Genomic DNA, 26553 nt, shown 5'->3' with positions numbered 1-26553 from the left:
GTGCTCGAGCACGAGAAGCACGCAGTACGCGTGCACGCGCAGACAGCAGTCTAGTGCCACGCTACTAAATAGGAGCTTATGTTAAAATGACACAACAGGTACAGTAATAAGGTGATGCAGTAATTAGTAAGGACGTCGGATCGGACTCTCTCTGTGAGAAAGTGTGTGTGTGTGTGTGTGTGTGTGTGTCGCATCAGAGCCTCTGGGAAACAGCTGGTGAGCGGTACCGCGCTGTAAAGGCAGGAGCAGCTGGTGAGCGAAACCCAGACCGTGCCAAACACACACACACACACACACACACACACACAACCTCTTTCAGAGTATATACACTGCAAAAAGCTAACAAAAACATATCTATCTCTATATACTGTGTATATATATATATATATATATATATATATATATATATATATATATATATATATATATATAAAAATATTTTATATTACTATTATTAATGATAAAACAATCTTAAAAGTCTTTTTTTGGTGTTTATAAATTAGTTGACTGAGACTTGGTTCCATTGTTTTGATATACCTCTGTAATTCTGTACAGGAACTGAAAACACGAGAGTTCATAAACGTTATAGCTATTAATTTATTATATATAATATAATGTTATAATATATGTTTTTTGAAAATGTTTTTTGGTATTTCTTAATTTTATTTCATAGCTCGCCTGCAAATCATGGAAAGCACTGCCTGTCTGTGATCACATGACACATCAAAGACGAACAACTGCACAAACTAAAAGTTGTTTTATTTTACATATTTTTCCAATGCCTCCAGTAATCCATAAAAAGCATTACATATTTAGAAATCCCACGTTCTTAATATCGTTTCTGCACAGCCATATTTTCAAAGTCCATAACGAAAGATGATCACAGAATGACACTGCACAAACTAAAAATGTTTTATTTTCCTTTTCCCCCCCCATTGCCTCCAGTGATGCATAAAAAAGAAGGCATGACACATTTATAAATCCAAGTATTTCCACATAAACAAACACGGCTTCCTTAAAGCGAAGCTCCACGCAGCCCCTCTTCCAGCAGGATTCTTGGTGGTGGCCATGAGGATGATGAGGATGATGATGATGAGTTTCATGGAGCTTTACCATGCCACAAAATGTACAGCGGGGAAGCTAAACACCTGTACCTCCAAAGCTCTGCACACAAGTCTGTGATTTTTTTTTAAGCCACTTTTCTTGTGTTTTAAAGAAATAAAAAAATCTGTCACCCTTCTGTCGGCTCATCATCTGTGCTAGCTTTTCGCTTCTTCCTCTTCTTTTTGGACTTTGACTCTCCGTCTATCCCGCTGTTGTACTCGGAGCGGATCAGGCTGGCCACCCGCTCTCTGGCTGTGAGCTTATGAGTGGGTCTTAAAAACAAAAACGTAAAACAAAAAATAGATTATAAAATAGATAAATACAGGTTCAGTGTATAAATGTATTGCTCACATACATACAGATATGTTTGACAACCATGAAAGGATTTTTAAACTATTTATTAAATAAATAATAAATAAAGCATTATTCTTGTTTGACACTGATGTGTTTGCGCTCACATTTTAACCTCCAAATTTAAAGGCATATATTTTACTCAACTAATCTCTAGTACAGTTATTCATCCGACATTGTGTTATTGATACTACTACTTCATTAAATATTAATGAATAGCTTAATTAATTATTAATAATTAATTATGTACAACTTTAAAAAGACAAATTTGTTAAAAAAAAAAAAATTTTTGAAAAAAAAAAAAAATCTCTTAAATCTATTAAGACTACTTAAATAAAAGTGTGGGGAAACAAATTCCCACACAATCAGCACTCTCCAAAAATACTATCCAAAGGACAAATCATAAAGTTGGCTAAAAAGAAAAAGAAAAAAAGTATCAGCAATGCACTAGAAGAGCCAAACAAAGTGTGTTAGTGAAATTCTGAATGAGGACGAAAGGACGTGGTAAAGCATGCTGGGACAGGATGCCACGAGACAGCCAAGTACAACTGAGAGAGATTCCCACAGTTGTCGATAACAGGCATGTAGTCAGCAGCGGGAGTTGCTTTAAAACCTCTCTCTTTGTCTAATCAATAACTCTGAAGCCTCGAGCTGTGCGTCGTCCCTCTGGGGCTGCTTGGGGACAGAACACACACACACACACACACACACACACACAGGCGCACTACCCCGAGGGCTCGCGATTGTAGTTATTGATCTTTTGAAGGTCCCTGAGCACTCTACAGGGACGTGGACATGAAAGCTGTGGATGTACAGTCACGCTAATCGACATACCGCACATATCACACGATACTCGACTTCCTCGATTCTTCTGCTAACTTTTAAAAGTGTTCTTAACAACACAAATTTCAGCATGAACACACACACACACACACACACACACACACACACACACACACACACACACAAAATAGGATCTAAATGCACAGAATTCCATGATGAAAGATTATCACAGAATATTTAAGAGTTTTAAATGGTTTCCAGAAATCATACAGATGGTAATCAGCATCCTTGCATTATATTAAAAAATATATTTTTAAAGGTTATAAGATATAATACAAATAATACAGAATTCGCAAGAAATTTCAGTGTGACCTATATTGAAAGTATATGAAGGAAAAACAAACAAATATCCAAATTTGAATATCAAAACACACACACACACACCCGATGGGAATCACAAGGAACGATACGATATCATCACGATACCGAGGTGCTGCTTCAACTCCTACTGCAATTTTATAAGTAGCACAATTTAATAAAAATTTATTTTCTAATTCCAATTCTAAACAAACTTTTGTCACCTGTAGAATTATAAAGGAAAATTTTACTACCACAAACAGAAACAAATGAAAAAAAAAAAAATTAAACAAATCAGTTCTGGAGCCAAAACGTGGCTACTTACTGTACATCATTGATTACCGTTTTGCAGCAGCACCTGGAAGTGGGTGGGATACATTATGCAGCAGGTGAACCTTATTGTCCCTGAAGTTCATGTACTAGAAGCTAGAAAAATGGGCAAAAGTAGTGTAAAAGTGTTCGAGCGACTTTGTAAAAGAGCCAAATTGGAATAACTAGACGTCTGGGTCTGAGCTAGTCCAAAATTGCAGCTCTTGTGATTAAATAAAAAAGTTTGTTCCAATAGAAAGCTTGTATATCTTTCTAGGATCTTTCTCCGCTCCAGCATTAGCAAAATCCATGCATACAACTATCTAATTTCACACACAGACGTAAAATGACCAACCAGAGACACACCATAACCACCTGTAGTTAATAGCTCCTGCTTGAGTATTTTTAGTCTTGTTCCAAAATCTCATTTCAGCCCTTCAAGATTCTGAAGCTTGGAGTCATAAACATCATCTTGGTTCTTCTAAAACGTCTGCATGGAGATTCTCATCTTACTAGATAATTAATAATAAACCCACTCGCCATTTTCCGTGGCTGTGCACTAAGTAAGGTTTACAACATAAAAAATATAAGAGTCTGTAGTACAGGGGGGAAAAAGATGTTTTAAATTTGCTGCACTTTATTAATAAGTTGAGGATAAGGGTTGTGTTTTCTGGATCTAGATGTAGAAGATTAAATAAAAATTGATGTTAGAAAAATGAGCCATTGTGCCATTTCTGCATAATTATGTACAAGATCATTCAAGTATTTCCATATATAACTTAAAAATTAATAAATAAATTACATTACAGGACAATATATACATAGCTGTAAAGAAAAAAATATATATAGTACAAGACCAGTTTTCAGATGGAAACAAAAAACCCAATGTACGCTCCTACGAGTTCTTCTGGTAACTTTGTCACACTTGCTCCTTTATATTTTTATGCAAATCCCAGGAGCGTACATTAGGTTTTCTGAAAACTGTTCCATCTTGTACTATATGTTTTTTTTTTCTTTACAGCCATGCATTTATTCTCCTGTAATGTTATATATTATAAGTTATATATGGAAATACTGAAAAATTTTGTACATAATTATGCAGACATGATAAACATATATAACAAAGTTGGTACAGCATATAATATGGTGCCTAAGACTTTTGCACAGTACTGTGTGTAACTACTACTCTTCACGAACTCGTTACCTATGAATATCTTTCACTTCAGAAAAATAAATAAATCGAGCAAAGCAAGCGGGAGTAAGTCTAACCTCACCCTGGGGCTGCTGGGTATTTTTAGGCCGTTCACAGTGATAAGGCTGATAATGGCCACTCGCTCTCCTGAGCTCTTTGTTGTTACGGTGTGTGTGTGTGTGTGTACATGTTTGCATGTGGATGTTAGTAGTGGTGTGATGAAGCTCATTAGAGAAGTCTTGTCCGGACATGGACGGTGTATGCCACAGACTGCCGTAATGAAGTCTCCACTGACATGGCGGTCAGTTCAGACCATGTCAAGACAACTTCACACTCACACATACACACACAACACATACACACACAAACACATACACACACACATGAGACTAAAGACGAATGCTATAACCAGCGATGGTTCCGCTCAGTGGATCGATGTACGAGACGACCGCCGTAACGGAGACGGCGTCTCTCCGCTCTGACAGCTTGATGAATATATCACGAGAATCATCTGTTGTCTGGACATCAGTGTGTGTTTGTGTGTGTGAGGGATGGGTGCTTAGGGGTCTGACCCTCAGGGAAGGACTCATTGTCCTGCTCCATGGGTTCCCTTCACAGGTCCTGCTGCAGGTCACCTGCCAATTACCAGTGGTTAGACACACACAGTCTCTCACACACACACACACACACACAGCTAACAAAGACACACCAACAACAGCATCGGGAAAATATGACTGCACCCTAGAATTTAACAATAGAGAACAAATAAAAATCAAACCATTTTAAGGCTTATAATGCAGTTGAGTTTGTATTTGTACAGCCTGACCACTTGCTGCTTTAAATACATGCAGAAATGTAATTTATGGTTATTAAATATTCCATAAATATTATTTTTTCAGTTATGTAATGTACAAACTGTAAAATTATATTTTCTAAATCTTCAGGAAGGTCGAGCAGTTTGATGATCACAAGGAGTGGACTGAGGATGAAGCCAGTGCATCAAGAGCCACCACCTTCAGACATCTTCAGGAAATGGGCCACAACTGTTGCGCTCCTAGTGTCAAGCCACTCGTGCACCAAAGACAACATTAGAAGCGTCTAACCTGGGCTAAGGAGAGAAAGAACTGGAGCCTTTTTTAGATTCAAGAAAATTTGGGATTTAATTAGGAAATCACGGTTCCAAAGACTGAAGGAAGAGTGGAGAAGCACAGAATCCAAATTGCTTATAGTTCTGTGTAAAGATGGAGATGATCTGGGACGTCATGTCTTTTGCTAATGTTGGTCAGCTGTGCAAAGTCAAAACCATCCACCATGATGTTACTGTGCTTGATTGGCCAGACAACTCGTCTGATCTGAACCAGATAGAGAATCGTTGGAGTATTATCAAGAGGAAGATGATGAAACACCTGACCTGATAATACAGACGAGCTGAAGGCTGATATCAAAGCAACCTGGTCTGGAATAATACCTGAGCAGTGGCGCAGTCTGATCGTCTTGGATATATGCATCCATTCATTTCACCGTATTCTACTTTTCTCTTCTTCCTCTACTTTGTTTTGGCTATTAAGCCAAATGTTTACTTTTAAAGATTTTCTACAGATGTTTCTACACAAGCTTTTTGCACTAACGGACTAAATCCATTTATCATGATTCCAACAGTTGTATTTTTGTATATATATATATATATATTTATGTTAATTCAATTTGGCTTTTACACTTTTTTTTTATTAAGATTTTTTTTTTTATCTACTTTGCGTGCCCTAAATTACCCCATGGTTTTTTGAATTGAACTGAATTGAATTGATGCAGTAATTTGTAAAAAAAGAAGTATGAAATGCATAAATGAACACAATTATCAGAAGTTGGACTTTTCTGTATTACATTCATTATGCTTGATCCTAGGAAATATTCTAATATTTTGAGATACAAAAAAAATAAGTTTGATTTTTTTAAATCTTCATGAGCTGTATTATCGATATTAAAACAAAAACAGGGCAGCAATATTTCACTTTACATGTAATGTTTAAAATCTTTTGAGATGCAACATTAATTCGAATGAACTTAAACAATCATGGAAATCAGCACATCACTAATCACATTATGTTGTTTTGCTGATTAATGAAGAACCTTTTCACAGAACTGTGATGTTTCTGATCACAGGGATTTTCTTTAACCCCAAAAAAATTTACCCTCAAAAAAAAAAAAAAAAAAAAAAGACATTACCCGTCTTATACATGATATTACTGTACGCACTTCCAGTTCACATGGGATTTGTAAACTGAGTCTGTAACGTAACCCTATACGGAGCATCAACAAGACAGGATGTAACAGGATGATCTAATTATTAAGAACGGATTCATGAAAAATAGATAGTTAAAAATTAAGAGTTGAACAAGTTGAACATGAAACTTTAGTTAACAAACTCTGGCGCATGGAGAAACTGAACACAAAGACTTTCATTCTTGTCTTCCCCGAGTGCTCTAGTAACAAGAGACTGGATGAAAGGAAAAGCAGAATTATAGGACACCGTGAAAAAAATTAAAATAAAATAAAAAGAATGACAGTGACGAGCAAGACAAATGAGTTATTTCAGAAATAAATCTAGATCCTGCTGGAAGAGAACAGTTCGGTCTATCATTTCTGCCAGTGCAGGTCAACAATACACCTTATACACACACACACACACACACACACACATCCTCAATTGAACACTCTCACACAGTGGCTTGGAGAGCGAGGGTAATATAGACCGCAGCCAGCCCGGATGACCACAAACACGTGGGACCAGCTTGGACGGAGCCCGGCTGACCACACTCAGGTTGCAGCTTGTGCATTCTGGATCCTAAGGGAGGTCAATCCGATGACCACTAATAACCCGGCAGCGTCAAGCAGTGGCCAGAATTTGCCGCTTCCAACCTAGCAACCGCACTGCGATGTCCACACACAACAGATCGAGCCTCATCTAGCCGTTAGCTTTCATCTTCAAGCGCCACCTGGACTCCAGAAATGGACTTCAGAATCTGATGAACACTTCTAATACCCTCAGGTTCAGGTTTAACGTGATAACAGAGCAAGTTGGCCAAGCAGGCGCCAGTCGTGCCAGAAAGCTGCTCCTTTTGGCCCCGGTGAACGTTAAGTACAGGAGACAAGGAAGAGGGAAGAAGAGATGTGGAACAGCTGCCAAAAAGCGCTGAAGAAGAAAGGGAGAGAGCAGGGCGCAGGTAAAGGTCAGGGCCAGACTACGCCTTACTGACCTTCTGATGCCACGGGACAAAGAAAGACGTGCAGCTGCCAAGCCTGCTTGTGTACTGGCACAGAGCTCAACTCCGTGTCCGAGGAAGCAACGCTGCCAACGAGAAACTTACATCAAACGCTCTGGAACTGAGACCAGACACGGCTGATCACGTGACGATTCTGTAGTGCATTTTTAAATTTAGTTTTTTTTTACAGAATTTGATCTTTCCTCATTTAAGTGGTAGATCGTCTAATTCTATAGACATTATTATTATCATTATTATTACTAAAACTAAATATTTAGTACCCCCTCCACCAAGTATATATTCTAATTGGTAGTGCATATTATGAAAAGACTGGCATAATAATAATAATAATAATAATAATAATAAATAAATAAATAAATAAATATATAAATTTGACATACACAAAGAAAAAAAAATAATAGTGTTTAAAATACAATAGAATAATTAATATAGTATGTCGGGTAAAAACTAATTAATCATTCTCTTTAAATAAATAAATAAATAAATAACAAAATGCAGTCCAGGCTGCTGTACTGTTAGTGTTAGTAGGTCAGAGTAAATGTGTTAGAGATAATAGCAACAGTATGTTTATAATTTATTATTATTATATTAAAAATTTTGTTTACAAAAAGGAGAAACACTCCTTTGCACTTATTTTAAATGTATGAAGCTGGAAGAAAATAAATAAATAAATTGCATGATAAAGAAAAACAAAAGAAAAATAAAAAACTACTAAATATAGGTTTTGGACATTAAACTTAGTTTTTTTTTCTCCGTAAGAGAAAACTATTAAAAAAAAAAAAAAAAAAAAAAATTTAAATCTTGCATTGCATATTCAAATAGATAAATAAATTATTACAAAATGAGGATTCAAAACTTTTTCACCTGAACCTACATGTACCTCTTTATGAGTGCAAAAGCAATTTATTCCTAGTGAGCTACAATTTCATGATGTAGCACTGATTCTTGTTTATAGGGCGATTAAACAAGTACAAAAATATATCTGGATGCTCGGGTGTCTTTTTTTAAAGACATGCCTTTTTTAAAGAAAGGTATAAAAATCTTGATAATGAGCTCATTAAAACAGATTATACATGTATGCAAATTATTCACATTTCATATATCAAGTATAATAAGTACAAATATACAGTATAATTAGAATGAACCTACTTCCATTAAGGTTTTAAGTGACTTTTTAAGAATTTAATTTTAAATCTTTAAATAAAGGGTTTTATATTTAAATCAATTTATACCACAGTATTATAGCATTTAGAATGAAACAAATGTTCCTCTGTGAGACAACATACGATATAATCATTACCTTATGTACTAAACCCACCTGGTATTATCCTTTCCTTTAGGATTCTTCTTGGCCGTGGAGTCCGTGCTGGCGGAGGACAGGCCCTGTGGTGCGTCCCGCAGGCCGAAGCTCTTGGCAGCGTGGCCCAGGTGGAGGTGACGGATGTGGAAGATGTGTTTCAGAGCTGAGGGGTATGCCGTATACGCTCTCACGAATGACTGCAGGGCTGGAGGGACGAGCATGAGACATGAGAACAAGTCACAGCTGACGGAGCTAAAGCTCGAAAGGAAGCATTTAATGCAACCTTAACTAACATGATGCAGGGATTGTTCTTATTTTATTTTGAATGGCGAAAAAATATTTAATTGTATTTTAAACAAGGTTTGTGCATTCAGTTCTTTTTTTTTTTGAGGGCCCGGTGCAAATCCTTTAAACAGTGGAAGTAAACTTGAAGCACAATGATCATCTTCCCCAGCCTTGAGTTTGATTATAATCTGGTCAATAAATAACACGTAATCTGGCGACAGACTCACCTTTCTTAGCAGCCTGCACCGACTCCGCACTGCTATGAACATGGTTCTCAAAGTCGGTCTGCAAAACCGTCGCTCGCTCGCGCATATCTTGCTCACGGGCAGCGGCTGATTTCTAAACAAAGAGAGAGCAAGAAATTCATTATTTGCCTGGGTACATACTAAAGAATCCTGAGAATGACATCATTCGACTCATAACATGTTAGTAACGTAATGATATCCTTCTAGATTAAGAAAAAATGTTGTTATATAACATCTATACCTATTCATAAACTGATCATAAAATGTGCATACATGCAAATGTACTCCAGAGTAGCACACGCAGTATAACACATTAATATCAACAGCTGTTCATCTCTGAAACATTCATGTTTTTTGAAAAAAAAAAAAAAAAAAAAAAAGACACTGGTTAAACACACTGTATTCTCCGACACCCCCTCCCCTTTGCCATCCCCTGACCCTTGGCCTCCCAGATGAAAAGTGCCCACGGGGGGTATTAGTGGAGAAAGCCGATTGGTTTAAAGTGGGAAGGGGGAAATTAAATCAGGATTAAGAGTGCCTGAGATCTGGCCGTCGTCCCCCCTCATTGTTCACTGAGGGAGGAGAGAGTAAGGGTGTATGTGTGTGTGTGTGAGAGAGAGAGAGAGAGAGAGAGAGAGGACGTCTTTCTCAACAGTGCCACATTAACACATTACAAGTGTAGGTCTCTGTTTTATGCCTCAAGTGTCCTGAGATCAATATAAAGCACTTAAGGCCAAGCCAAGTTCAACAGCGTTCAAGCATCAAGGGGTCGCAAATGACCTTTTTGTCCCAATTTCCTCTTCCTTTGAAGCGCTCGTCGTGCATCAGGGTCGACAAGATGTCTTCCATTTTCATCTCACCGAGACTGCAACATAGAGGAAGAGAGAGAGCTTTTGTTATTAACCTGTTATTACATACTTAAAAAAAGTTAAACCAAGAAAGCTTTGCTTCACATCTGGTATCGGTATTAAACCTTACTTGTCTTACAGACCTGATATTGTGATTGGCCAAGACGTCCGTGTAGGCGGTCTCTGAGGGGGTGAGAAAGAGAAGGGCTTTTCCCTGAGCGCCGATGCGAGCCGTACGGCCGACGCGATGCACGTACTCCGCTGCGGACGTCGGAGGGTTAAACTGCAATACAAACGTCCGACAGCAAAACAATAACTCGCCTCTTTTTCAAATTGATATATAATAAATGACACACAAAAAAATCTGTTGCTTTTTTATTATTATTATTATTTTTTATTTTTTTTTTTAACAAAATAAAATGAAATTTAATGAAAAAGAAAGACAGGATGCCGCAGATGTACCTGTACAATCCACGTGACTTGAGGAAGATCCAACCCACGTGCTGCCACATCCTTTAACAAAGAAATAAAATAATAAGCGGCCAAAACAGACATGTGTAAACGTGACCCGCTTCAAACTGCCAACATTACGCATAGCTGAGCACAAGCAGTGCGAAAGAAAAACAGCCCCATCTCTAAACAAAGACTGTTTACTCTCTCGATTTCTCCCAGTTATCCTTTACAGATTTGTGGGGCCCAGCCAAGATAAGCTCTTTATTAATAACTGATAGAAGACTGAGAGCCTGGTACTGAGCTCTGGGCCTCCACTCCTCCCGTTCCTGGTCATGTGGCCCAGCTGGGATAAGCCAGAGTTGGGCAGAGTGCAGATGGAGGCCGGTGAGGGCCAGGAAAGTCTGTCACAGCCATTATAACGAGTCATTTAATCAAGGAATAATGCTACACAGTGACTGGTTTAGAGGTGATGCCAAACAGGAGACTTCTACCTCTCCACATCCTGGCACATTATTTACAACCTATTTACAGGATGAACTCATACACCATATCTTTTAATATTTAGTGAACATCATGATGTACCGATGCAAAACAGTCCAAATCCAGTTTGATTCGTTTTAATTAGTGAGGAATTAGTGTGGACGTCCCGCGATTAGCTGCTCGAGCAAATGTCTCCCTTTATTAAAAAGGGTCTTTAACGAAACTTGTTCAAACTTTGATCTACAGCATCTGTAGCGTGAGTGTGTGTGTGTGTGTGTGTGTGTGATTAACACAGACGAGAATTTCAACATTTTGCCCTCGAAGTCTAGCATGCAAGAACATGCTGTAATGCAAAATTATTAAACTTTAACATTTCTACACAAAAATATAGTATAAAAGCATAGAGCAGTAAATTGTAATATATTAACAAAGAATTAAAAAAGGAAAAAAAATAGATAATGTGACAAAAACAAAAAGTAGTCCTAGTATATATTTTTTTAGTTTTATACAGACATTAACATGTTTTACTGTTTTAATTATGTCTCAAATCAAAAACCTTTTTTTTCTTTTTTTTTATAATATGCTTTCGTAAAAAAAAAATTGTAACATTTTTGTTACACACAAAAAATTTAGTAATTTTTTTAAAATATCATCCTTGTTTTTCAATGCACTTTCCTGTTTTGTCAACAAGCTTTCATATTTCCTAATAAAAATAAAAATAAAAGTTTTTAGGCTGAGCTTTGAGGCTAAGTGAGAATGCTGTCTGCTGCTGTCTTCGCTTCTTCATCAGAAGTGAATCTTTGTCCTTGTAGAGTCACTATCAGGGGACACAACAGGTGAAAGTCTAGGGAGGATGCTTTAACACCTTAAAACAAAGTTTTTGCAGAATGTCGACAGAAATGTGCGGACGTGCAACGACGCCCTCGGATATCAGTCCTCTGTGTTTAATACGAAGTTTAGGTTTCAGCTCTTCAATAAGCGCATCGATGTAACGAGAACTGTTAAATGCTGATCCTTCTTCCTGGTAATGTTTCAATACTGTCTCCAGAGAATCCCAGAAAACTGTAAAGATTGTTGATTTTTTAGCTGATGGTTCACTTTTGAACTTTTTCTTCTTCGGCGATTGAGGATGTTTCCGTTCCATACTCTGCCGTTTACTCTCAGACTTGTAGGTTCCATAAATGCAGACTCCTTCCAACATTTGTGCATCCTTCCTTGATCTTCTCTATCCATTAATACACACTTTCTCAAAGCCTCCGATAAACAACGGCACCAGGTGCACCCTCAGACCACAAAAAAATGTATTCATTAAATAATAAATAAATAAATTTAAAAAATCACTGCATGCTGCTCTTCTTTCAGGCAAAGCACAAGTGGGGCGCCTATTTTTCCTCGCACCACCGTTACAAATGAACTGATGTAACACGACCACACCTGCACAGCATTGACTGGGGAGACAGTAACCTCAAACGAAAAGCACCCGGGGAGCGGATAATTTTTGACTCACCCTCGTATAAGAGGTGGCTGAAAATCTAATACAACCACACGTCCAAGGCGGAATGTTTATTTTGTTGAGCTTTAGTATGGTAGTCAGTAAGGATGGTAATCACCAGGAACTAAACGATACGATATGATCATGATACCTCGGTGCCAAATGCAATTCTGTAAGTACAGGTAGTCCCCGACTTACAAACAAATTATTTTCCGGGAGCGCGTTCGTAGGTCTGATTTGTTCTTAAGTCAGACAAAGTGAGTTTTATACACTTGACTTAAATCTTTGTCCCCTTTCCTCACACTGCCATCATGTGGCCAAAAACCGTAACCGCGCCTAAAGAAATTAATTTCACAGTGAAATGTAACAGTGTTGTCTCAGAGTCTTTAATCCTGGACGCCACTGTGTCTCAGAGCTGTTTTCCACTGTATTGGACTGTGAAGTCTCATTGAGGATTTTTCAAAATTAGGATTATTCACCATCAGTACAGCTTTACAGGACAGCCATTTTCTAGTATTGTGCTCCGAGGCTGATTTATTGAAACTGGTGAGGCTGACTAATTCATCCCGCACACACATACAAAACAGCAAGAATTAGACATTTTGTACACACTGAAAATATTGTATATAATTGTAAATATTCGTATCTACCCTTTTGTACATTACATGTGAACTACTTCCGTGACTGAACAGAAAGTAGAACCGCGGGCCGTTCATATCTGTGGAAATTTGAACTCAAATGTTCGTAAGTCGGGGAGTACCTTTATCTCGATTTAATAAAATATCCTGCTTCTATATTAAACTTTTTTAAATGTAGCTACAATGCTAAACAAACTTAGCAAATAATTCGCTTCTACCACACGGGATGGTGTGCTGTCCACCAATGTGTGTATTGTTTAGAGAGCGCCACCTGGAGGCAACCTTTTCTCTTTACCACCTTAAATGCAAGCATGTCTAAATTAAAAATCTAACTTAAAAATTTTTTTTCGAAGTCAGCATAGCAGTATATAAATTGCCACAGAAAAGAATCACATTACTGAATCAATTAGATTTGATAGTGAGCGTTGCAGCCAGCAGAGGACAGGTGTGGTTTAGTGAGTAATGTAGCCAGAGCTGTCTGTGAGACCTTTCGCATGCAGCGAGAAGGAAACTCTACTACTGCTGCTGAAGAGAGCAGGCCAGGCCTGGCAGCTGTAGCCTGGAGAGACAATCCAGACTCAAAGCCAGGGCTAACAGAGCAGTCGCTCCCTCAGGGCTTCCCCTTATGGCCCTACTGCCAACAGCTGTGCCAGAGGGGAGCGAAGAAAAGAAAGGAGGAAGAGAAAGATAGAACTGAGAGAGAACTGCAGACTCAGTCGAGCGAAGATGACAGATATGCAGCTTAACATTTTAAAATGTTTTTAAAGCCCGTAATAAATGTATAATGTTTCCTTTTTGTTTTAATGGACATTTGCAATGCAATTCATTTCAAAATCAACATTTCAAACAAACAAAAAAAGAAACACATTTCTCCAGGGCTGAATTTACTGGAAGACTCACCGTACACAGCAGGACACCGGCTTTACACTGGGAGAACTCCTGAAACACCTCGGTCCGTTCCTGTCCACAAAGCAACACACAACGTCAACCTACGCTGCATCACTGAGGCATTATTATAGCACTTCTATTAAAGGATGGTTTCTTAAAGCTAAGCCCAGACATTCCTGTCAGTTTATTTTTATCCTGCGCTGATAATGAGGTAACAGGAAAACAGCAGGGATCAAAAACTTGAGTTTAAAATGTGATAAATGTCTAAAAGTGGGAGAAAAAGAGGTTTTGAAGTATCTTTTGCTTCTTTTGTTTAGTTTGGAGTAATATTTTTAAGCTTTTTTTTTTTCTAATAGTTTGTGGACAATGAGGGTCCGGGTGCGATTCCCGCCTCAGGTCTGTGTGCATGAAGTTTGCATGTTCTCCCTGTGCTTGGTGGGTTTCCTCTGGAGAAGGTCAGATTAAATTAAAAGGTGTTCCCAAACTGCCCGTTGTGTGTGTGTGTGTGTGTGTGTATTACAGTTTGTTGCCATATCAGCTTCACAGGCTATTTTATGGCAGATACGTATCAAACATTCCATCAATTTATACGAACCAATATAATATAAACTTCTAAATATAATGTAAGGAATTCAAAAGGCAGTCAAATGAATTAAACAAATGGATGAATGAATGAATAAATAAATAAATAAACACAGTAGGGCAAAAAAGTATTTAGTGTGTTACTGATGGTAGCCTTTGTTACTTTGGTCCCGGCTCTCTGCAGGTCATTCACTAGGTCCCCCGTGTGGTTCTGGGATTTTTGCTCACAGTTCTTGTGATCTTTTTGACCACACGGGGTGAGATCTTGTGTGGAGCCCCAGATCAAGGGAGATTATCAGTGGTCTTGTATGTCTTCCATTTTCTAATTGTCCTCCCACAGTTGATTTCTTCACACCAAGCTGCTTACCTATTGCAGATTCAGTCTTCCCAGCCTGGTGCAGGTCTACAATTTAGTTTCTGGTGTCCTTTGACAGCTCTTTGTCTTGGCCATATGGAGTTTGGAGTGTGACTGTTTGAGGTTGTGGACAGGTGTGTTTTATACTGATAACAGATGCCATTAATACAGGTAACAAGTGGGGGACAGAGGAGCCTTTTAAAGAAGAAGTTACAGGTCTGTGAGAGCCAGAAGTCTTGCTTGTTTGTAGGTGACCAAATACTTATTTTCCACCATAATTTGCAAATAAATTCTTTAAAAATCCTACAATGTGACTTTCTGGACTTTTTTCTTCTTATTTTGTCTCCTATAGTTGAGGTATACCTATGATGAAAATTATAGGCCTCTCTCATCCTTTTAAGTGGGAAAACTTGCACAATCGATGGCTGACTAAATACTTTTTTGCCCCACTGTATCAGGTTATAACATCGCATTGGCCAGAAGAACAAGATTTTATACAAGGTTCTTTAGATGCACTTTTGCTAGAAATTAAAAAGTTTTTCTGGTTTTGTGTGTGTGTATGTGTGTGGAATGGCACTATTTCCAGGGCGTGCCCAAGTTTCCTGACCCTGATAAGCGGTATAAAAGTATATACCGTATATATATATATATATATATATATATATATATATATAGATATAGAAGTATATACCGCGTGATAGGCGGTATAGAAGATGAATGAATGTTGATAGTAATGTGAAACCTCACTAAGTATACATGGCAATAACGTACAGTATTATACATCACTGTTCGTTATATAAAAAAAATATTTTATTTTCTGTTGCTATCTGTCTATAAAGAAGAATAAAGACACAGTGCAAAGCATGACTGTCCATCCAAAGGACATCACTACTCTCTCACTCTCTCTAAGGGTAAGTAAAGCATAATCTGTTAACTGTGCTGGAACGGATGTGTGTCTCCTGTCGTTTCCTTCATTGGAAAAGATGCCCAGTGCTGTCACATTACCAAACCCATCCATAAAGCTGCCCAATGTCTCTCATTAATGTCTGAGAAGTGGGGAGACGGAGAAGCCTCAAGCGGCTGTGCCCCGAGCTCGCCAGCCTACTCTGACCATACGAGCACCCGTGGTCATGTCCATTAGAGAGGGTGAATCAGGTCTGAGGCCCGGGCAAAGGTGGCTCATCTCGGAATCCTCACGGCACTGCCGCAGGGCACCCGACTGTTACTGCCACACCACCGGCTGGCTCAGCCGACCTGACTCACTCGTACACGAGGAAGTGTACACGAGTCACATCTGTAGCGCAAATTGAGACTTAGAGGTTGTGACACGCAGGCAGGTGCAGAACCTGGGACAGGTTAAATCAGGCTAACAATGGGACAGGGAATAAGGTTCTCTCTAATGTAATGACCAAAAAAGTGAAGTGGGGAGGATTTCCAGATACAGTACAAGACATTTCACCTCTTGCTCCATGTTGCCATGGAGTCGGAGGAAGTTGATTGACAGCCGCTGCTTGCTTTCAGCGCCGGAGTTGCCGCCGCACAGGACAGTGGAGAGGAGCGTGGCGAGGAACTCCACCGCCTCACAGCTGGAGATGAAGACAATGAGCTTCTGATCTCGCTCGGACTGACAAAGACGGGGAGAGAAGGGTTTAAAAAAATTATAACTGCAACCAAAAATAAAAAATACATGCAGCACATTTATACTTGAACTGCAACTTATTTTTATCATTAGATGCATTCCAAAAAGGAAATCTATCTTTTAAAATTAAATACCACTTAAATTACAGTAATAAACAAGGAATTTATTACTGTAATTTAGAATTTCCTTCAGAATCAATAAAGTACGTAAGTATATATCTATCAAGTCATCTATCTATCCATCTATCCATTCATCTATTAATCCGTTTATCCATTTACAAAACTATCTATGCATCCCATATATACTGTACATTTATCCATTCATCCATCCATCTATCTATCCATCCATACATCAATACTTTCTATTCTTCGTTGTATCTATCCATTAACCTATTCATCCATTCTTCTACTCTATCTATCCACTCCATTTATCCATCCCTTTACAGAACTATCTATCCATACATAAATACACATATCTATACAACTATCTATCCATCTATCTGTACAACTATCTATCCATTCATCTATCAATCCATCTATTTATCTCTCAATCAATCAATCAATCCATCCATCTCTCACCCATCTATCAATCCATTCATCCATCCATTTACAGAACTATCTATCCATCCCATACATACATCTATCCATTTATTAATACAACTATCTATCCATCCACCCATCTATTTATCTATTTATTTATCTACCCATCCATCTATCCATTTATCCATACAACTATCTATTCATCTATCAATCCATTCATCCACCGATCCATCCATCTATCCATCAATCTATACAACTATCCATCTATCATTTATACAACTATCAATCTATCCATCCATCCATCCATCCATCGTCAGTAGTTACCTTACACCTGGCCAGTATAAAAGCTGCGAGGCAGACCAGGCGCAGTTTGCTAGGCACCACTACCAGATACTGCTGCAGCCGGTCAGGCACGGTGTAGCCGTCGGTCGGCTGAGAAGGTGCTGTCTGGGACGACAGAGAGGGTTTCGATGTGTCCGCGGTTTCATCAGTAATATCTGTGACCTGGATGTACACTGGGTCTTTCATGCTAATGCTGGTTAACCGGGAAAGTCCTGTGGGAGCAAAAAAAAAAAAAAAAAACCTCATTGGCTCATATTTGACTTGCTTAAACAGCTAACACTAGCTCAGTGAGAAATAGTAACAGTATAAACCCGGAAATTTGGAACTTGAAAAAAAACATTAAGGACTTACCCTCAGTGAGTGTAGCAGAGAGCAACACCGTCTGCCTGGTGGAGCCGCCAGAATTCAGAGCGTTCAGGATTACAGTCAGGTCCTTCTCAAAGCCCAGGTCAAGTGTCCTTACAAAAAAAATATATAAATAATAAGTTGAATTTATTAAACAAACGTGATTCCGTCTCTAACAAACACTTATTATACACACAAACCTGTCTGCTTCATCCAGGACGAGCCAGCGTACGGCCCTAAAATCGACGCTGAGCGTGTTCTTGATGTGATCCACCAATCGTCCTGGAGTGGAGATCAAAACATTTATGCCTTTCCTCAGTCTGAAACACAAGAACACGGATTAAATACTAAAATTAATTCTAAACAAGTTTCCATATAGCTTCTACATGGTGTGATGGTTTTTGCCTGGCTTTTTCTGCCTTTCTCTTTTCTCCTCCCATCAGGACACCAGGTACAATCCAGGTGAAGGGCTACAAACAAAGAAAGAGAAACAGTGAATTTTCATACATCTAAAAAAAAAAAAAAAAAAAAAAAAAAAAATCACCAGACCACCTGCCTAATACCGAGTAGCCCCCATCCCGCCACCAAAACAGTGATGGACTGTGTGTTCTGACACGTTTCTACGAAAACCAGCAGTAACATTTTCAGCAATTTGAGCCACAGTGGTTCTTCTGTAGGATCGGAACCCATTTTCTCTTTTGTTTGACCACTTTCAATATGTTCTGACCCCTGCAGTCCAGGAACATCCCATGCTGGATTTCATTGAGTTGCTCTAACCCAGTCCTCTAGCCATCACAATTTGGCCCTTCTCACAGTAGCTACAGTTACAGTATAACGTTACACTGCCTCCTGAAAGTGGTTGGGATATATAAGGTGTCAAGTGAACATTTTGTCCCTGAAGTTTATGTTTTGGAAGTGGAAAAAATGGGCAAGCGTAAGGATTTGATTGACTTTGAAATAGACCAAATTGTAATGTCTAGACGACTGGGTCAGAGCAACTCAAAAAATGCAGCTCTGGTGGGACGGTCCAAGTATAAACCTACCAAAAGTGGTCCAGGGAAGTAAAAACAGTGTACTGGTGACAGGGTCATGAGTGGCCAAAGTTCACTGATGCACATGGGTAGTAAAGGCTGGCCAAAAAAGTTTAAGTGCTGGTTCCTAGAGGGGCTTACTCAATATTAGGCGGGTGGAAATAATGCTGTGGCTGATCAGTGTATGCACACTGTCCACTTAGATACACAGGAACTCACCAGCCAATCAGGTGGCATAAGGCATAAAATTATACAGATACAAATCAAGAGCTTCAGGTAATAATAATTTATATCAAACAAGGTGGTGTGAGAAACAAAAAACGTCCAGTAAACAGAAAATCAGGAGTTCCTGAGACAGTCAGCACCAACAACCACGACACAGTTATGATTTTATACTTTGTGGTGCTGCCACCTAATTGGCCGTTCGAATAACAGCATGAAAGTTCTAGTCTATCTAAAAATCTTAAACATGTCACTGAAAAAAGTTATATCAGATCTTTACCTTTAGAAGTTTCTGGAAGATTTGGAAGCTCTGCTGTGCCAACTGAAGTTAGAGATCAGAAACATGGTGGTGTAAGCATGTCATTAAACGACTATCAATCATCTCTAGATACAGTATATACTTGCATTCACTGAATACCTCTCTCGTAGGCACGATCACAACTGCCAGGGGCCCATCTGATCTCTGAAACAGTGTTACAAAATGAAATTTCAATCAAATAAGATACACAAGCGGTAAATCGGGGTGAAAAACAAATAACTGAAAGCATAATTCCACTATAGCGATGTGCAAGCCTGTGCAAAAGCCCTTTTTATTACTAGTCTTTCTCCTTTTTAATTATTATTATTATTATTATTAACATTAAATACTTTGATACTCATGCTTGAGAAAAACTAACGTATATAAAAAGTCTAATAAACTTTGATTTTTTTTTTTTTTTAAGTTTTATTTTTGGTTTCTAAATCCCACAAAACATTATATACCACCATGCTGTGCTGTTTAATAAATTAAATGCTCAAAAAAAAAGACAAATTCTTAAAATAAAATAAAAAAAAATAAAAAAAAACATACTTTTTTTATTCATTTATTTTGGTGCAAAAATACAAAAATTGCTTTATCTAATGCTTTCGAGAAAGAGTATGCCACACATTTCTCTCTAATAATCAAAGACTCTAGCCAATCAGTTGTGTCTGTGAGCTCATGTACTTCTAGAAACATTTGTGAATGTTCATAAGATGGCAACCGTGCATACAAGTCCAGTCGTGAAATTTCTCTCGCTACTAATCAACTGTGAAACAAAGTGGAACAGATTAGAAACGATAGAAAAAACCGTGTTGATCAAATGGTCAAAGATCAGCAACTTTCTGCAGAGTCAATAGCTACAGACCTCCAAACTTTATGTGGCCTTTAGATCAGCTCAAGAACAGTGTGTAGAAGGCTTTATGGAATGGGTTTCCATGGCCGAGCAGCTTCATCCAAGCCTTACATCACCCAAGTTTGGCCCCTTACTATTTAGACAATTTCAGGCGGCCAACTTTGTGGGAACAGTTTAAAAAAGACATGTATGAGCAAGTTTGGTGTGGAAGAATTCGAAACACCTTTGAGATAAATGAGAGCGGAGACTGTGGGCCAGACTTACTCGTCCCCTAAACCTTGTGGAAAGCCTTCAAAGAGTCAAAACTGCTCTATATATTAAACTCTATACAGTAGATTAAGAATTGGATGTAACCAAGTTCATATGCATGTGCAGAGCAGGAAAGCCGAATACATAAGGCGATATGGTTTATTATGCAGTTAACGAAAGTGTATGTACGATGAGAAGATTTCAGACACAAATGGCAAGATTATAATGAAGGAAAAAAGGAACCAACCAGCATATTCCTACTGCAAACTGCAAAATCAAATTAAATGATTAAAAGGTTAACTTGCGTTGATTTTTGGTTGCACTGCCTGGAGAGACTGGATCAGAGGAATTCCATACGCCAGCGTTTTTCCTAATTGAGAGACAGGACAGATTACCAGGACATTACCACTGATTACTGCTATCAGGGAAGAAAAACTCCATAGATGTGATAATCTGGTCTTTCAGTACATTCAAGTCGTCAGCTGACCTCATTTTATCGCCACATAACGGTGCTGAGTCTAAACCTGACCAACTAAAGCAACCCCAGATCATAACACTGCCTTTCCCTTCCGACGCCCATCGCTCTGGAATAGCGTCAACCTGAACTCATCAGATCACATGACCTTTTTCCAATCGCTTTAAATCCAATCTTTATGCTCCCTAACAAACTGAAGCCTGTTTTCTGATTAATCTCACTAACAAGTGGTCTCTCATGGCCATGCAGCTGTTTAGTCCCAATCCTGTGAGTTCTCATCACATCACAGTGTGTGTATGGAAATGCTCTTACTTTCATGATCAAACATATCTATTGGTTTTAACTATTGATTTTTTTGTATCATGCAACTTCATCAAGTGTTTAAGTCATCTTCTTTTAGGATTTTTTTTTTCACAACCACATTTCTTTCAGAGTTGACGCTTTAGCATTATCCTTACAATGATATCAATTTTATGTATTTAAAGATATGTCTAAGACTTTCAGAAAAATCCTTGTTTTTGTACAAAATGCTGACACTGAAGACTTCAAGTCCAGAATTACATGGTTTTTTTTTTGGTTTGTTTGTTTTATATCCATTTGCCGTGAAGCATCTGCAAAATAAATCCCTGTCCAAGTTACTATGGAAATGATGAACTATTAAAACGACACTGTCCTATCAGAATCAACATCTCAACACTATCTGACCAATAAGAATCAGGAACAGAAATTGTTGTTATTTTATTATTAAACACATCTAGTCGTACCTGATCCAGTTTGGGATCGAACAACAGCATCTTGTCCCGACATGAGCACAGGGATGGTCTGCTTCTGTACGCTGTAAATACACACGACGTGTGAGTACGCACATAACAACTGTGACATTACTAAAACAATATAAAGACTATAAGGTGGGGACCTGGTCATACTGCTTATGTTGAACAATTTGTTAAGTGTCGCTACCTGTGATAAAGAAAAAAAAAAACAACAACATCTAATTAACATGATTCTCATTATACTGTGACATGATACAAATCAAAATGATAACTGCTTACTAAGTGAGGATGAAGATCTAGTTCACAAAAGGAGTTCCCAGTAAAGATCTTCTCCTTCACCTGAGTAACAGCAGGACTATCGAAAGAAAAAAATAAACTTGTTATAACTGTATCTTCAAGAGGAAAAAATGATGAAGAGGCAGAAGAGGTCTCCCCAACCTGAGCACATCCGGGATCTCTGGGTTGTTTCGGAAAAGAGATGACGTTTTAACGAAAGGTCTGTCGTGTCCCTTGTGTTCCTCCTGGCCTTTATTTGGAGATGGTTTTGGTTTCGGTTTTGATGGGAACTTGGAAGCGGGCTGGTCCTCGCTCTTTATGTTTGTCGTGGCATTTAGCTTCCTTTGCTTGGCAAAGCCACGGTCTGGATTTTCACACGAGCTCTTCCTTTTTCCAATCGCCATCTTTTTCTGTAAACACCAACATCACCATAGACAGATGGATCAATGATTAACCTTTGGAAAAACTGTACAAGTACAAACGTCTTTGCTTCCAAAGAATCAGACTTGTATTTTAAGAAATAGTTTTTGTTTTTAAGGAATAGTATACCGTCTCTGCACATTTAGGTACAAGGCAACGAAATACAGTTAGCATCCAACCAGAAGTGCATTTTCACAGAGCAGAATAATTTGCATATATAAATAGTGTATAGTGAGGTAGATAAATTACAATGGATGCAAATGAGCAAATGAATACAGGTGGTACAGTAAGGAAGGTTTTGTATACTATGCTAAGAAATTTGGCATACGTAAACATTATACAGCGAGGAAGGTAATATAATGAGTGCAAATGAGCAAATGAATTATAAGTGGTAAATACACTCGTACCTCGGCATAGCCGCGCCTTCAGAATTTCCATCTAAAGAACAGAAATTTTGCAAGAAATTTGCCTCGGCATATGAACCATTTTTGGTAAACGAGAATATTGACCGAGCTAAGCAGGTCGGGGCAGCAGAAGGTCAGTGTTTAAGGTGTTGGACTACTGGTCGGAACGTTCCAATAACGTCAGGAAGGACAGTAAAGCACGCAGAAAAGGGAGCCACTTTCAATTTCATATTTAAAGCAGCCGGTGCTGGTTAAGTGAGGTTTAATGTCTATTTATTTCGTATTTTACCTAATTAACATATCTTTTCTAAATGTTTTGATTTTTGTTATATGCAAAAATATGATTATAGTGTTGGAAATTTGATATTGGGAAAACTTTTGGGTGGCTGGAACGGATTATCTGCATTTACATTATTTACGATACGTTTTTATATTGAAATTTTGCCTCAAGAACTCGCCTCCAGAACAGATTAAATTCGTATGCCAAGGTACCACATAGTTACTGAAAATTGACAAATATTATTGTAATGGTATGAAAATTTTTAATTTATTATTTTTTATAGACTTACATAGACGTAATGACTGCATATACAGTTTATATATACTGTTTAAAAAATAAAGAGAACACTTAGTCCCGGTTTGACCTGAACCATGCATACACATAGGCGTTCAAGTCAAACTGGGACTAAGTGTTCCCTTAATTTTTTTGAGCAGCCTAGAAAGAGAGAGACACCTGAATCTTAACACAAAAATGAAATTCAGACCTCGGGTCGGGGGAAAAAAACTTTTTATCAACTGAACCTTATTAAAAATTAGTCTCTGCTAAACAAATCCATGTGAATGCAATGAACTTCTATGAGAGATGCAGTGATGGAAAATTAATCAACACAATCAGAACCAAGAATTCAACAGCAACAACACAGTTTATACAGTATAGTTATTAGTAAATACAGTTCTGTGTTGTTAGATCTTGTGTCATTGCATTCTGTACATGTTATCTTTCTGACAGTCTGGTAAAAACTTAGTGTCACAACTTACTGCTTTCCATTTCTGTCCTGCTGAAAACCTGCTGTGTTTCTCAGTGTTTCTCTCTGTTCCTGAGTGATTGGGCTCCTGGTTGAAGATGTTGAGCATCAGCATATCCGAGGCCATGATGAACACCACACAGCAACCTGTAATATCATATTATACAAGTGCACGTGAGAAGTAAAGCTCACATGTAAACAAACACATATACAGAAAACTTTTTTTTTTTTACGTTTTAAGCATATAAAACATGAACAGGTGAAACATTACACAATAACAACATGCAAGCAGACATACTTTCCGCGTTAAAATGATCTTACAATGTGATAATCTGCTGAGCAGCTTCAGCTAAACATTCATAACAGACTCTATGAAACTCCTCATGTGCTTTCTCCTCGTGCAAGCGATAACTTCCGGGTTCCGGTGCGTGTCAAAATAAAAGTCTGCCACGCGCACCAACCTAGTAAAATTTTGTTACAATTTTTTTATATTATTTTTAAATTATTTAAGGATTTATATTATTTTTATTACTATTTTTATACTCTTTTAAGTATAATATTCTTTTATATAATAAAATAAATAAATAATATGACATAGGCTTAAAAAGTATCCATAAAATGCAATCCTTAAAAATACTGCAGCAGGAAAATGTACAGAACTTTCCCAAATGTGCTAGAAAAACTGCAACAAGCACTCACTCACTCATCTTCTATACTGCTTTATCCTGTATTCAGGTTCGTGGGGACCTGGAACTTGGAGCCTATCCCAGGAGGCGTAGGGCACGAGGCGGGGTACACCCTGGACAGGGTGCCAATCTATCGCAGGACACACACACTTACATACACTCACACACTATGGGCAGTTTGGGAACGCTAATTAGCCTAACCTAATCTAACCTAACCTTGGACTGTGGGAGTAAACCGGAGTACCCGGAGGAAACCCACCAAGCACGGAGAGAACATGCAAACTCCACGCACACAGAGACGGGAATCGAGCCTGTCCGGGAATCGAACCTGGGCCCTGGAGGTGCAAGGCGACAGTGCTAACCACTCCTATTTTATCTTATCTTGTAAGCACCCAAGCACAAAATACACAAGCATCGGTGGCTCACTAATAGGTTTCTCGCCCCCCATATGGAAGGCCTGGGTTCAATTCCCAATTACCCAATTACAATGGATGCAGTGCTGGTCTCAAGCCCAGATAAAATGGAAAGGGCATCCGGTGTGTGGATTGGATGGTCCTTTGTGGCAACCCTAACACAAAACTTACTTACTCATTTATTGTTTATATCACTTTATTCTGTATGTACAAGAAGTTTACGGGGTGCCTAAAGCCATTCCCAGGAGACTTAGAGCACAAGGTGTGGTACAATCTAAACAGTGTGCCAAGTTCACACATGCTCACTCAGTAGTGTGACTAGCATGACAGGTTGGGAATGGCAGTTAGCCTAATGCATGTCTTTGGACTGTGAAAGGAAACCCACAAAGCACAGGGAGAACATGCAAACTCCATGCACACAGACCTCGAGCCAGGAATAGAACCCAGACCCTGGAGGTGCAAGGCGACAGTGCTAACCACTAAGTCACCAAATGGCATCAAAATACGAAGTCCGATAAATTGTTAGCTTAATTACATAAACGTATATATCAAAATATTTTGTGACCTACACCCAGCATCAGTTTCTTCTTTTTGTTCCTTGGTATAATATAAATCTCCAGAACATGGCATTTCTGCACTTCTACAGCTCTGTATTTTGACTCTTTATGTTCAGCTCAGTAAAATACTGCAAAATATATGGTTTAGTTCACTTTCTGTATTCGAGTCAATTCAAGTTTAATCTCACTAGAACTTAACTGTTCTAGTTTTTACTCAGAATTAGACCGAACCAACCTCACTTGACATTTTATATAGCTCAAAGGTTTGGGATATAAAATTTGGGGCACTTGCAATTTCTTGTTTTTCTTTAGTGATTTATTTTCTACATTCTACAACAATACTTGGGATTTCAAAGCTATGAAATAACACTTATGGAATTAAGACACGGAGGTCAGTTTTCTGAAATAGTTCTTGCAAGAAAAGTATTGTGTCAAATGCATTTGCAAAACCTATTAATCACCATGATGATTAAACTGGCTCTCATGAAGACCTTCCCGGGAAAGCAAGACTAAAACTTACCTCTGCTTCACAGAAGCCATTCATTTAGAGTCACCAGCCTCTAAATCAGAAATCACCAATTAACAAACAGCACCTCAGATTAGAGCCGTTCTGAAGCTTTACAGAGGAGAAGTAGCAGAAACATTAGTGTCCAGATGTTTGATGGTAGTGTACAGTGCCGACATTAAGTTTTCCATAATTTTTTGTTTCACACTCGTGTTTTTTCCCCCATCATCATTCTACACACAATACTCCACAATGACAAAGTTAAACAGTTAATTTATTAAAAACTAAAGACTGAAATATTCAGTTTACATAAGTCTTTAGACCCACCACCTGTTTGTACTTTGTAATTGTGGGGGATTGTATGTAGAATGATGAATGAAAAAAAAGATTTGAACCCATTTTAAGATGAGTAACATAGGGTAAAACAAACTGTAGAAAACTTAAAAGGGCCTGAAAACTGTCCATTGGCACTGTAGCTCCACTTTTATTTTTTCCTTTTCTGTAGGATCGAGGTGCAAAATAGAAAATTATAAAAATAACCATTTTGAAACATGA

General features: G+C 38.2%; 1 protein-coding gene across 2 annotated transcripts; it reads right to left on the bottom strand.

Annotated features, from left to right (window-relative positions):
- Positions 1-745: 745 nt before the first annotated feature.
- ddx31 (DEAD (Asp-Glu-Ala-Asp) box polypeptide 31) lies at positions 746-24249 on the bottom strand. Of its 2 annotated transcripts, none has more exons than XM_053481720.1 (21): positions 24159-24249; positions 23851-23984; positions 22151-22398; positions 21992-22067; positions 21856-21899; positions 21704-21774; positions 20770-20834; positions 19480-19524; positions 19342-19383; positions 18214-18278; positions 18009-18128; positions 17815-17921; positions 17446-17675; positions 16403-16567; positions 14019-14078; positions 10518-10568; positions 10199-10338; positions 9988-10072; positions 9190-9301; positions 8696-8882; positions 746-1376 (listed from the first exon to the last, which is right to left on the bottom strand). In XM_053481720.1, exons 2-21 carry the CDS (start codon positions 23962-23964, stop codon positions 1232-1234), a joined length of 2172 nt encoding a protein of 723 aa, XP_053337695.1. In that variant the 5' UTR covers positions 23965-23984; positions 24159-24249; the 3' UTR covers positions 746-1231. The 2 variants fall into 2 exon arrangements, with proteins under 2 accessions (XP_053337695.1, XP_053337694.1); XM_053481719.1 differs by having other exon boundaries at positions 24136-24232.
- Positions 24250-26553: the final 2304 nt, after the last annotated feature.

This window comes from Clarias gariepinus, chromosome 21 (genome assembly GCF_024256425.1).
Source record: "Clarias gariepinus isolate MV-2021 ecotype Netherlands chromosome 21, CGAR_prim_01v2, whole genome shotgun sequence".
In the NCBI taxonomy this organism is placed as follows: Eukaryota; Metazoa; Chordata; class Actinopteri; order Siluriformes; family Clariidae; genus Clarias; species Clarias gariepinus.
The sequence above is the reverse complement of the archived record's forward strand: the minus strand, read 5'-3'. Positions and strand labels throughout refer to the sequence as shown.

What these genes read in the sequence shown, in the direction of transcription:
- ddx31 (XM_053481720.1), bottom strand. Translation starts at nt 23,964, where the DNA reads ATGGCCTCGGATATGCTGATGCTCAACATCTTCAACCAGGAGCCCAAT. An exon ending in AAGTCACGTGGATTGTACAG is followed by an intron (nt 10,339 to 10,517) that starts GTACATCTGCGG and finishes TTTGTATTGCAG; the next exon opens with TTTAACCCTCCGACGTCCGC. An exon ending in TTGGCCAATCACAATATCAG is followed by an intron (nt 10,073 to 10,198) that starts GTCTGTAAGACA and finishes TCTATGTTGCAG; the next exon opens with TCTCGGTGAGATGAAAATGG.